Source organism: Lepidothrix coronata, unplaced genomic scaffold (assembly GCF_001604755.1).
Source record: "Lepidothrix coronata isolate B3197 unplaced genomic scaffold, Lepidothrix_coronata-1.0 Scaffold7, whole genome shotgun sequence".
NCBI classification, from domain to species: domain Eukaryota; kingdom Metazoa; phylum Chordata; class Aves; order Passeriformes; family Pipridae; genus Lepidothrix; species Lepidothrix coronata.
Window position 1 is genome coordinate 6,118,294 of NW_016690187.1, and position 13,808 is coordinate 6,132,101.

The window sequence follows — 13,808 nt, forward strand, 5'->3', positions numbered from 1 at the left end:
GCAGACATCCAGACACGGAATTGCAAAAGGAAGGCTAACGCCTCAACCTGTAGCTGCCCAAGTTATCCTTACTCTTTCCAGAATACATTACAGATAAGTTGAAACTGGTAAGACAGTTAACATATTCTGCTACTCTTGCATTTACTGAATGACTGCTGATTTTCACAGCATGCAGAGAGACTAGAAAAATCATCTTGGATCAGATAAGAACAAGCCTTGAATCTTCATCTGTGAAGATAACTGTATAGAATTCAAGTTCTCATTAAGACATCTTTTTCTTTTCATATTTTAAGCTAAAAGAGGTGAACAAAGCAATTTATCATGTAAAGGTCAACACCTAGTTTTTATTTATTTAACAAAAAATTAAGCTTAAGTGGATGAACCTTAATTTACCTCCTCTGACATTTATTTTCTAGTTATTTTGGTTCTGCTAAAGTGTAAACATTGGTAATTCTTAAGAACTTAGAAAAAAAAGCACCAAAGAGACAAAAAAGTTACAGTATTCACATAGTCCTCACTTTTATTTAATGGTATTAAAATGTCTGGTGGGGGGCAGGCAAAAATCACATAATTGACCATTTAAAAGCACAGATAAATGAAATTTTATTTACAACTCCAAAATTCTCTCCTCTTTTCAGAAAACTGACAAACTTAGTAATGGTAAGGTCATTTGCCATTCTCAGATTCCTAAAAGAAACTGTCTTTTACTTTGTGATTTCTTTAAGACAGTTTGTTAAGTGCCTAAGGTTACTCTTTCACCAAGTTCAGCTGACTTATAAGACTGACTGACTTACATAATTCCTTTTAAAGACATCAGTTATTAATCTCCAAGATACTCTGAAGTAGTCAAGGAAATACTACCAAGAGTTATGTATTACCAGCTTCTCTTTCTAACTTCCTTCTTTTTTCACTTGTCTGGTACATAAACAACTTATGGAAAATGTTATGATGCTTCTGCACTTCCTGCAGTCTCTAGTTTCTTAATTATTATTTTTTGATAGTTTAATGAAAACATGGAAATAAAGATGCCAAGCTTCTCAGTCCTTGCCAAAAGAAGGATAGAATAAGTGGATAATTATGTCTAGTCATGTGTTTGAATTACACTTTCAGCATAATATACTTCCACCACTTGGTAGGGATATTTTTATTCACTATTTAAGGGAGAAGTAAACTCAGATTTTAAAAAGAAAAATAATTTTGGTAACAGAATTAGCCCTGAAGAGTTTTTTGCCTTCAATAATTACAAAGATGGAACAGAACAAAACCTGAGGGAGACGAAGGAATGTACCTTTATGTTCTTTAAACCACATTATGTATTATTATGAGGGAACAAAGCAGAGGTTGAAGTAGCATGAAACAATGCAGAATTTAAGGTTTATCACAGCTGCTACTCTAGACACACACAGATGAGCTAATGGTCCGTTTCTTCACTTTCATGTAGAAAGGCCAAGTTTAAAAGGCACAGGCTCTGCTGAGCCAATATGTACCAGGTCACTAGAGAAGTATTAGTGAAACAAACTCCAGCTGATTTCAGATCCTGGATCAGATCGCAACACTCTCCCCAGCACAGTCCTTATACAAGCCTATACCCATTTGCCTGTATCTGGATTCTGGCTATCAATGATTTGACTCATTCATTACAGAAATTCTCATTCTTATACTTGTAGGAGCAGAAATCTGGAATGAGCTTTTTTTCCCCTACGAGGTGGAGTATTTTTTTTGCTATTACTGGAAAGCTGAAGCAAGTGTTCTCTGAAGTTTTTTGTTTGTCCTATGGAAGGTTAGAAATGCTACTAGAAATGCTACTGGTTGACCCTGGCGATCTGCATGTCTGATTACCTTTGACCACCCAGCATCTCTTTCGTTTGACTTTTCTGCAGAGTCCATCTGCAGCCTTTGCAAGGCTCAGTACTGAATTCTGAAGTGTTAGTTAGCCATTTTGTATTTCATAATAGCTATTTCATAACATATGCCTACTTCCTATTGTCAAAGGAGTGGAATTAGAAACAAGAAATGTTTATTCATGAGAACCGGATCTATGAATGGGAAAGTGCAATGGTCACAAGCAAAAATACCATTGCTCAGGGGTTTAGGAAGGACAGACGAGCTTTTCTTAGTGTGTAGTGAGAAGACTGAAGCTGCTGATGGTTTTTGGCATAAACCTTTCCAAATGGTAGCACTAAATTCAGCTAATTACTTGGATATAGGTACATGAGTAGGCACCTCATGGCCTTCTTTGCAGACATTCATAGATAAGGTTTGCCTTCCCACATATCCAGACCAAGACAGAGTTGGAACAAAAAAGAAAAAAATCACAATTGCAGGCAAGTTTGTCTCTAAAGATCATAGCATACTTCCCCTTATTGACAATGCAATTAAGGCTTGCTTGCAGCTTTCACTGTAACAAACTTGCCATATTTCTGGTATATGTGAAATCACTGTCTTTTTCCATGAAAGTCCATGGCAGCATTTCAGACGTAAGAGTGAAGTGCAAACCATTGCTAAACAGAAGCATATCTCTACCTTCTAAATCAAGAAATGATTAAAATTCAGTGGAGAGATGATAATAACAGAAATCCAAAGTTTGAGAAGTTTCCTTGTAAAAAGAACAGAGAGGAAGTCTTATAATAAAATAATATTTAACAAAATCAGAACACATTTTTAGAACTGTCACTTCTGGGATTAATAATGAAAGCACTGAAAATCACTGTGCACTCACTTCAAGACCACCTATTTAGCTTATATTTTCGTAAAGTATAACATATTTTAAGTACCTAGATAACTGCCAAATTTCACTTGGTTATTAGAATCTGTATAAGCATGGATTGTATTCGCAGTTGTATTGTATACAAAAACAGAACCAGTCCAATAAAAGGATCCAGGGGCTCCCATTATAATTAAATCCTAAAAGAAAAGTAAAACAAAGCCATGTTATTGACATTTAAATATTCAGGAAAATAAGCAAAACAAATCAAATGCTTTTCTTTAGATCTCCTTTGAATTCTACAAAATGCTACTGGAGATACATCTGGCTTAGTGCTGGGGTTCACCACTATATTACAGACAATATTTTCCAGAGTTTCTAAAAATACGGTTATTAAAAGCTTTGAGCTGTGACAACAAAACAGAGCAACAAACAGGATATTCTCTTCTCAAAAGAGTTTTTTCAAAATTATAATCTTAGGGTGGAATGGAGATTAAATAATATAGAATATGACTCTGTAAAGCAAGAATGTAAGCATTGAGTGTTACTATTACATCAAACAGATTAAAGAGAATAATAAAACTTCATGCTCTGCTATACTCGTGCTCTTTTTCCAGATGAAAAGTAACTTTGGATTTAGTACGATATAAAAGTATTCTTGGGAATAAAAAGTAAAGGTCTTATTTGCAAATCTTAACAATGTTCAATTTAAAAGAAATTAGAAACGTGATTTTTCCCTCCCACAGTAAAAGACAGTGTTGATGTTTGCATTTACATGTACACTTTAATATATCTATACATATAAATAAATATATAAATAGAGAGAAGTTTGGTATCTTTAGCACACACCTCAATATAAAAACTAGAAATTCCAGCCTGGCATGACCCATAGTTTTCTCCAAACTTTCGTGCAAAATCTGTGAATGGGCAAGAAATATTAAAAAGGATGAGAAGCATGTAGTTTCAGACCTTTTTACCAGCTCTCCAACAGAAGTTGAGACAACTTAGAAAACAAAAACCTCCCCCACTCCCTCCCGCAAAAAAAAAAAAGAAGTTGGTTTTCAGTTGTGTAAGAAAACTAAACCCACTAGTTTCCACTATAGCCTTTAGCTGCAATATAGTATTGTAACAAACTCAAAGCACTATGTAGCACTTGATCACACCTGCCTTTGAAATATTGTGATTTTAAAGACTATACCTTTCTTTTAAAATTGAATGAAACAGCACTAATAGTTTGAGCACCACATCTGGATAAACTTAACTCTTCCACTCTGTAATACAGGTGTAATCTGACTGACAGGCTTATGTATCTTCATAGGAGTTGCCCTGATGCTCCCCTAGTGATATGAAGGGCTTGTGTTATGGCTGTCTTAGACATATTGATATCTATCATCCTTAGCAGTTCTGTTTACATCCAACACTGTTTTCCTGCAATTCTTTGCTAACTGCCTTCCATCAGGGTTCCCTTCATCTCCTGCATGGATTTGTACACTTAAAGTCTCCAAAGATAAAAGCATGATTTCACCAATGCTTGTAAGTCTCCAAAGCCAGCAGTGGGACATTTGATGGCATTACTCTGTCTGCACAGAAAGCCCAGATTGTCAGCTGATCCTTGCATTGGCAAGGCACAGGGTCATGAGATCGTTCTCCTGGATGAGAGGTAGAGAAAGGGAAGGCATGGATGGAGTCACTTGATGTCTTCAGGTCTTGACTCTTACTCTAGCCATGAAATCTTCAGAGGAAGGACCACTGAAAGTCTCATGCCACAGCAGCATCCTCGCCAGAAGGCAAGTAAGGAACAGGGACATGCACTGTGAGGAGGCACCACAGCATCTTTGTATCAAAGGCTAAGGAGCAGATGGCAACAATCACTTGCAGGTATTTCTGCTGCTCTGCTGTGTGACTCCCCTGAGCAGAGAACACAAATGACAAGAGTAAAGGAAGGGAGGATGACCTCTACTGGCCTGTTTTTGAGAAGGGCATGCCCTTCAGTGATCCAGTCTAGGGAGCCAGTATTTCGAAGCCCTGCTTCAACTAATTTTTTGCCTGTTGAAAGCAGTTTTTCTTGAAGTGATAAACATCTTGCTAATAAATTTGCATCATAAGCTGGGCTCGTATCATCAGAACTCAATCTTCAAACGTTTGCTGCAGAATGCCTGCTCACAGCAACACATGCTCTTCACAAACTCCACATCATCCAATTATACATCTCACCCTTCCCCATGAAAGGATCCAAGCATTCTGCTTACCGATATAGCAGGGGCATATTCTTCTGCTCAGTTCAGTTCGAAAGTCAGAAGAGATGGCAAAACAAATACCGTGTGGGAGCTTGTGTTCATTTTTCACGTAAAATACATTTTTCCATCTATGTCCACAAGCCTATGGATATAAAACAAACATGACATTTGACACGGAAGCATAAGGAAGGTGAATGCAGTCTGACAAACAGACACGCAGATCCAGTGGTTAATACGTACAACGATAGATCCATTTTCTTTTGGCTGCCTTGACAAGCTGACACCCAGCCACTCATTATCACGCTCTTCCAAACAAGTCTTCCCACAGGGCTCTCCTCTGGGGTCACCTAGGATACAAAGACCAATGCTCTGAGCAGAGGGACAAGGTGAAGAGCCACGTGGTAAGTATGAGAACTCCATGGGGACATTGAGATAATTTGGATTTGGTGGATGTGATCTTTTGTCTCTGTCTTACATAGGTCATGTAGACTTTTTACCTTCTTCTTGAACAAAAGTACAATTGCACATAGCCAAAGGGATCATACTGGTTCTGAACAAGATAGGTTGGCAGTGAGGATCATTATGAAGATACAAAGTGACCTTACATTCAATTTTGGTAAAGGGCTGGTTTGTAAGTGTTCTTCAGCCCAAAAATTCATAAGAAACACATGTAATACCCATGAGTGCTACCTAAAATCTAGCCTAAAGCAAGCATCTATCCAACTATGTTTCTATTGGAAGCAGACCTTAAAACAATCTCTACTGCTAATGGCTGTCAAATAAAGGGTGTATAACTGCAATGTCTACTGGGGATGTCAGATCATTACATATGTATGTCCTGTGTACTCCTTGCACTGTTGCAATTACTTAGCACCAGCTCTTTGTGTTTGTTCTTAAGGAGAGTAGTTTTTTAAAATGTTAGAGAACATATTGAAATTTTTTCTAACTCCACCTTCTCCTCCTTCCCTCCCCAAAAGGCTACAGTGTTGCCAAGTTAGCAAATATTTGCTTTCTTCTGGAAAGCAGTAGTGGTACCCATGATAAAGAGAAGCTACACATTTATTCTAAGTTATACAAAGCTTTTCATTTGTAAGATGTTTGCATAAATAAGCATTAATCAAATTATTGAATTGGTATTTTCCATGCATCAACATGACAGTTTATGAAAAAACCTTCCTATAAAATAAGGAAACACATTATGTCATTTGAACAAGCTCTTTTGTATAATTTTTAAGACTTTCCCAGATTCAATTCAGTTACTAGTGAACTCAAAACTTTTGAGGTTTAAGGGGTTTACCCAGAAGAGGGCTACCAATGCTGATGGGTACATTGTTTTTGTGGAAGAAAAACCCTTAAATCACCCTCCCTCTCCACAAAAAACCAACCAACCAACCAAAAGAAAAACAAACAAAAAACCAAACAAAACAACTGTGCTCACAGTAGAGCTGAAATTTATTACTGTCCAATGCATTAGAGAGTTTATATGAATACACTCCTAATTTAGTGGACTTGTTCATTTTACAGGACATAAACCTGGACAATATTGATTAAGTATGGAAACAGAATAAAGGGATACACCTAATCTATTCAGTAAGGAGAAAGATGAGAGACTGTGGGCTTTGCTACATATATTCTCATATATGTAGCAACTGACTTAGATGATTTTATACTTAGGATGTCATGGACTTTTTGATAGAAAATATCAGATTAATGGAATCGAGATAATTCTTCATCAAACATTTGCAGGAGTAAGACCTAGCAACCATCCTTATCTCAGAGCTTGTTCCCTACTGTTTTATGACAGGCCTAGCCATTGACATTTTTCTGAAGAAAGTGCTGGAGCCTTGCTTTCTCCTACTCCCATACTACCCCTCCACTTTTTCTACACATCACGCTTTCTCCCTGCTTGGATAGGGACACCAGTAATGCAGTCCAGAACACCTCACGATACTGCAGAAAGGATGACGTACCCTGCATACAACTGTACTCTACCTTCTTCCAAAAACAACACTCTTCACAGGGTCAAGAGGCACCCGACCCTCTCCTTCATCTCTTCTTTACTACTTCCTCCAGCATGCGCCTTGCCCTAAGACATCAAGGAAATAGTATGCAAAATCCAAGTAAACAGGAAACGACCTTAGTACTCAAAATAACATCAAATTCAATTGTCTTTGGGCTAAGAGATTTTATATTACCATAATTTAATAATTCTTCTAGGTCACCTAGGGAATTAACATGTGGAGTCCTTCCAATACAAGCACAAATTAAAATCCACTTTTAAAATCTACTAAAAAGAAGTTGATTTTTCTGCAAATTCTCTATTACTGAGGATTAAGTGATAAACTTCCAAATTATCCTTCTTGGCTAATGTCAGTGAACTTCCACGTACTGAATACCACTTTTCAAAACAAGTTTGGAATTTAGTTTTGGAATTTTATTTTGGAGCTATGTCATGTAAAACTTCTCACTTCCTAAGGGAGACATTTCCATAGTTTGCATGAATTATAGAGCATGTTAATCTGATTGAAACCTCCTCGGAAAACAAAACTCCATTACACTCCCATGTGTAATGTCCCATCCTCTTTTAAAACACAAAAGGCACTTCTGTAAATCCCTTCTAGCAATGCGTTCCATCCTCTTATGACAATGACTTTCCTGGGACTTACTTCATATGCGCATTTACAGGAGATGGAAGAAGTAGAGAAGACCAGGGTAATAAATTTAAACCTCAAGAGGTTTTCTGAGACTTTTTATCATTAAATCAAATAGAACCAGACAAGGATGACTGAGAGATGAGGAAGTTTGGCTTGTCTCAGTACTTCAGTCCTGTGCCTGTTTCAGAGGTTTGTAACGAGAAAAATCACCACCATTCATGCTCATTGGATTGTACTCCCCCTTTCCCTGGCTCCAGTGTAAGTTGATTCAGGATCACTTTGGCCTTCTGCTGACCTGCTGCCTTATGTCTCCTTTCTTTCTCTGACTGGCAAGTATTCAACCACCTTGAAAATTACAGGCCTTTGTGGGAGAGAGAAGTGTGAGCTTGACATCCCAGACACCATGATGAGTCCCTGCTCAGGGTATGACATTATAAAAGCTTTATCAAATGAAAAAATTCAGTATTCTGCACAAGCAACAGAGCAGTACTGCATAAGCTCAAGAGGACATAGCAGCTTGGTTGCCTCAGGGAAAAGGAACATGTGCTGTCATAAAGTCACTGAGAAATAAGTAATTGCCCAGCCTATGTACATCACACAGCTGGATGATACACTTCTGCTATAATCCCCACTGAATGCATCCACAGAAACACTACAATTACATATAAATAAGGTCACAACTTATAAAGCCACTTCTAGCTTTGGCCTCAAGGACTATAATACAGATGTTTGCAATGTCATCTGAGAAACCAGTTTTATATAACTTGCTCCAATGTTTTCCATGTCCAACAGCTTCCCATGATCCTTTTTATCCTCCAATAACTCCTCTGGTCCAATTGCTAACTGATGAAAACTGTGAAGTCTGCTGCAAAGACAGTAAGCCTTCTGATATCCTGCTCTGAGATGTCAGGGCCTCATCAGTCTCTCTTTCACTTGCCCAGGGAAATTCTCTCTCTTTTCATAGATCTGATAGGTCTTATTCCTCTTACATCTCTCAAATGACTTTTACCCAAAACATTTCTAAGTGACACCAGTTTCTATACCTCTGCATCAGACTTAGGTGCAGAAGGTCCCACGTTCCTTGGAACAGTATGGCTCTTTGAAAGGAGATCACTGGCAGGGTATGAGCAATTCAAGTGAGATAAAAAAGCCAAGCTATCAAAAGCCAAACTTACTGAAATCAATATTGAACAAACACAGGTCAGCCCTTTGGGGAAAACCATTAACTGTTTGCTTTTCCCTTGTAATGATTCAGCTGGGGGAGCTAGAGGGCAATTTGTTCATAGGTTAATTACAGCAGAGCCTTAAAGGAAGGGTGCAAGACTGAAACCGCAGGCAGAGCTCTCTGGTCTTATGTTAAACTGCATGCACTGAATTTACTGTATACATTTGTAGTTAAAACTATTTTTTTAGACTGGGTGGCAAATTGCATAAATTGTTTTCTATATATTTTAGCCAGCAACTTACACTGTTACAAATCTGAGAGCAATGTTGTTGAAAAGTTTCTGTAATGTTTTGTAAGTCAAAAATGCAATAGGTCAAAACGTCTAAAGAATTTTGTGTAAATTCCTCTGCATTAATCCGTGACTACCCCAAACTAATATGGGCAAGACTAAAAGATAGACAGTAAGTGCTCCAAGTAATAAACTGAACTTGAAGCACTGTATTTTGTACTTGTGCCTAGGGTTTGATTACAAGTCTCTGCATCTAACATAAGCCATTATTTAAAAATACTACGAAAGCAAATAAATCTGCAGAATAGAACACTTGACACCCTAGCCAGAAGTACTAGAATTGGAAAAGAAACTCTCAAAACTCCTCAATTTATCAGTCAGAGAGATATTTAAAAGTGCCAATGAGGGGCTGGAAAGACAAAGACTTGCTAGTTATCTCATGGCAGTATATTTCATGGCTCCTTTTGGCTCTTAAACCAGGCCAGGCCCCTGCAACACCTTGAACAACATGAAAATTCTCTGAAGTATGTCTGGATGAGTTATCTCAGACACTGTGATGACTGCAGCATAAGTCTATTCCCAGCAACTCTTTTGCTACTAAGAAAGAAGATAGAAACATGTGACATAAAAAAATACAACAGCAGTTTTGTGTGATCGGAGGCTTTGTAATTTTGCATGTATCCTACATCAATTAGTTATGCCACTTTCAAGGCTACTTTAGTAAAATGTAGCAACAAAGTGGTTTAACACATTTATGTCTCTAAGTAATTCACATCTATTCATTACAGAGGCCCAACATTTAGAAAGCCACTTCTATTGCCTGTTGTCATCTCTACATTTCTATGACTTATAATTAGAAACTTACTATCTCAAAGATTCTTTTCCTAGAAAGAAATGTGAATTCAAATACTTAAGAGAAAGAGAGAAGCAGTTCTCAATGCGCCCATCCAGCAATGTCCTCACATATTTTTCAAAGAAAATTACCCTGTTTTATAAGATCAAAACCCAAACTTGGCACTAGCAAAAATCCAAGCAGAAAAACTGAGGAGGTCACTGTCTTAAAGACTCAGCATTGATAAAACCATTATATCCAAAACTTGTTGACAGCCTGAATGAGTCAGACAAGAGATAATTAAGTTCAGCTTTGTAATTGTAAGTTCCCTTCTGTATTTCTGTGACTGCTCAGCAGGATGGCAGAGGCTTAACCACCCTCAAATACTATCCCACTTCATTTACATCCCATGCACCACAGCTGCCTTTGGCTTCTTCATTGACCTCACTGACCTGTTTTACAATACAGCACTTCTTTTCAGTATCTATTTATCCTCAGAAATACTATAGATGAAACCTGGCAATGTAAAGATGTCATCTAGTACTAATGGAAACCTACAATTTGGAAAAATCTGGTGTGGTACCACCAATTTTTAAAGAAGAGCAGGATAGAACAGTAAACTACATTGTGTAACCTGCAGCCTCTAAAGTTGGAAATAGAGGCCATGTTAAATTGGAACCACATAAACATTTTCATACATCTGTTGCATCATTTCATTTAGAATCCCCTAAGCTATTGAGGAAAAACCCATCAAATTACTTCTTTAGAGCTTTTGTTTCTCTACTGGCTAAATGAGTAAGTTGAGAAGTACAGCAGATGTATGTAGTTTTGAAAGAACCTGAAACTTTCAATCCTTCCTTTCCTTCCCCCACACTGTGAAGGACTATTTTTACCTCCAATCCAGGAGTAGGGGTTTATTGCCTCCTAGTACATGCTATTTCACCACTTTAGTTGACCTCTTTGCCTTTTTGCAAGCCTCCTCTTACAAACAAGCAGTTGGAGAAAAAAAGCTCTTTGTTATATATAACTTTTCAATTGATCTAATATTGGAATGAAATAACTTAGAAAAACCCCCACAACTATTTGGGTTGGTGGAAGCTTTATTTCTGTTCTTCCTAGTAACAACTGCTTGTCTTTTCTTCATGTGACTACAAGAAAAGCACCACTGACGTATCTTAGGTTTTTGCAGCTCCGTTACAAAAAATAACTTCTATTCGTAGTAAAATAAAATAGGTAGAACCTATCAGTTCTAAGCTTTATGCACAGACATGTAGAGAAATAACTGTTGTAACATTTTTGCCATGGAATGCTGCGTTCTGCCCTGAAGGCCCATCAGGTCATGGCGCGCAATTTGAAAGCTCCTTCTCACACTTCTTATCCTTATTGGGCGGCGCAGTCATAGTTCTAACGGATCCAATGGTCTCAGTCACAGCAGGACAGGAAGTTCAGGAAACTTTCTATGCGTAGCAGAGGGATAGAATGAATAGCACTGTATGCAAGGGTGACAGGAAGAGAGCCTAAAGTAACTCACACATGTTCATGTTAACCCATTGCAAAGTCTTCTCCTTTTTAACAAGTATCAAACACTTGGAAGTTGGATAAGTGCATCCAGTTACATCTCCAAACTATGGAGGCTGCCGAGGTGGAGAGGAGTTAGGTTAAATGGAGTAGCTAGAAAAACTGATTTGGTAAATATTAGCTTTGTTCCCCTGAAACTCACTTTTTCAACAAATCTCCAAGCAGGGAGAACCCATCTGGCAAGACAAGTGTGGTTCAGGGTTACTTTAGGGTGACTTCTATGAAGGGAAGGCTTTGAAGAAGAAAAGATGATTCAGGTACATACTTCTACTCCTCCATTCCTGAGCTAATTGCATCCGGCCCCTGCTCCGAAAGTTGCACTAGCTCTCTCGAGCAGTACGGGACTCGGACCGAGCCTCTCACGGCACTTTTGACCCGCGCGCTCAAAGGTGCGAAACATGGCTGTGGGAACGGGCGCTGTCACACCCAACTTCTCCCAAGCGAGTTCTGGTGCATGTTTTCTGTCTTGATGCCGCCGTTACCGCCCTTTGGCAATAGCGCTTTAGCGAGAGGTAAACCCCAGTTTAACCCGGGGAGGACCCGGCACAACCCGCCCGCAAGGCAGCGGCGGAGGAGCCGCGGTGCGCGCAGGGCGGCGGGCACCAACCCTCCCCGTCCCGTCCCATCCCGCCGGCAGCGGGACCAGCCCTGCTGCCCGCCCCGCGCCGGCCGGGGGCTCCCCGCCCACGACTCACCCAACTGGAGCTGCTCGCACTGCCCGTGGGGGTTCCCGCCGATCCGGCACCGAAAAATGGCCCCGGGGTTGACCACCGAGGTGTTGGCGGGCCAGGTAGCCCGGGGCGCGCCTGCCACCAGCCTGGGGAGCAGAGACGGCAGCGTTAGGAGCCGCGGCCGCGAAAAAGCGCGACGGGCCTCCGCGGGGGCGGCCCGGCCGGGGACTCACCATCGCTCCTCGCCGTGGCGGTGCAGGAGAACCGAGTAGCCGAAGAGGGTCCCGTTGCCCCCGCGGAAGAGCAGCGCGTGCCGGGTGTCCAAGTTGTAGGGCCGCGCCGTCGGCAGGCACTGCCACAGCAGGAGCAGCGGGGCGGCCCAGCCCGCAGCCTCCCGCGCCCTCCCGCAGCTCCGCATGGCTCCGGCCGGCTAGCGGCACAAGGGCGCCCGGCGCCGGCTCCCTCTTCTCTCCGCTCCTCGCTCGGCGAGAGGGCAGCGCCGCGCCCCGCCCTGCCTTGCCCTGCCCTCCCCTGCCCTGCCCTGGGACGCCCCGCGCTGCCTGCGCTGCCTCTGCTGCCGCGGTGGCCGGGGCGGCCTCCCCGCTGTTCGGGGTGGGGGTGTCCCCTCCGGATGGGGGAGTCGCACGGCCGCGCCGCCGCCTCCTCCCGCGCTGCCGCAGCCCCTCTTCCTCCCCAGGCGGCGGGGGTCGGGTTTCTCCCCGCCCCGTCTGCGCCCAAGGTGGGCGCAGCGGAAGGGGCACGGCTCCTGGGACCCCGCGTCCTCGGGCAGAGCACGGCCCCGTGGGACGCTGCCATCCCGACCCCGGCGGGATAGAGAGGGGGGCGGCTCCTCTCGCCTCACCTCGGCACACCGGCCCGTGTGCCAGGCCGGCGGAGCGGAAGGGAGAGCCGGAAAGCTTGTCCTGAAATCTCCCTCCGCACGCCGGCCAGGCAGCTCCCCCCAACAGGACCGTTTTCTGGGAACGGAACTGTGGAGAGGATTGAGTTTTCCTATCAGATTTAGGAAAAAATTCCAATACCCCTGTACTCTAAGCCTTCCCCCACTGTGGCCGTGCTGAGGGGGTCTTTCTTGCTCTCCCCCGGTGGGGGGTATTCTACTCCTGAAACCAGTGCCACAGCAGCAGAGTACAGTCAGCCTTGCTTACCCATATTGCACAAGACTGCTCACTGCTGATGGCTCCTTCCTTCTGGATGGGATGAAATCAGAACAACCCCCTATTGCTTCTTTTGTGTTTTAGAGGAACTTTTTCACGTTCCTGTTCAGCTCTTCAGTTGCTGACAAAGTTACCAGCCATGTCTTAAGACAGCATGGGAACAAAGGAAAATGAGGACTGTGGAAGAGATCTGGTATTTAGCAGGCCTTGGAAGGTCTCCCTTGGTCTTAGTGAGGAGCTTTACTGTGCATGTTTTCATCAGATCAGTCACTGACTCTTGATTTAGCTCACACTGAAGTGTGTGCATCCTGAAGTGTGTGTCTGTTACTTCTACGTACAAACCTTGCCTCATTGAAGTCCTTTGAATACCAGGGCTTCCCTGTTGCTATAATTCCTATATATGGATAACCTATCCATACGTATAATGGTATTTTGAACCTAAGGAACAAGAATGGAAGTACTTCTTCAAAATGAAAGTTTAGTTACAAAGAGTTCTTATTGTA

General features: G+C 41.6%; 1 protein-coding gene across 1 annotated transcript in view; it reads right to left on the reverse strand.

Annotated features, from left to right (window-relative positions):
* Positions 1–12,548, reverse strand: part of ITGA4 (integrin subunit alpha 4) — a 35,858-nt gene extending 23,310 nt beyond the window's left edge. Inside the window, exons 1-6 of the mRNA XM_017838791.1 lie at positions 12,364–12,548; positions 12,155–12,276; positions 5,182–5,288; positions 4,954–5,083; positions 3,554–3,621; positions 2,775–2,904 (exon numbers count right to left, since the gene is read on the reverse strand). Of these exons, the coding sequence (XP_017694280.1) occupies positions 2,775–2,904; positions 3,554–3,621; positions 4,954–5,083; positions 5,182–5,288; positions 12,155–12,276; positions 12,364–12,548 (742 nt within the window). The remainder of the gene's footprint in view (positions 1–2,774; positions 2,905–3,553; positions 3,622–4,953; positions 5,084–5,181; positions 5,289–12,154; positions 12,277–12,363) is intronic.
* Positions 12,549–13,808: the final 1,260 nt, after the last annotated feature.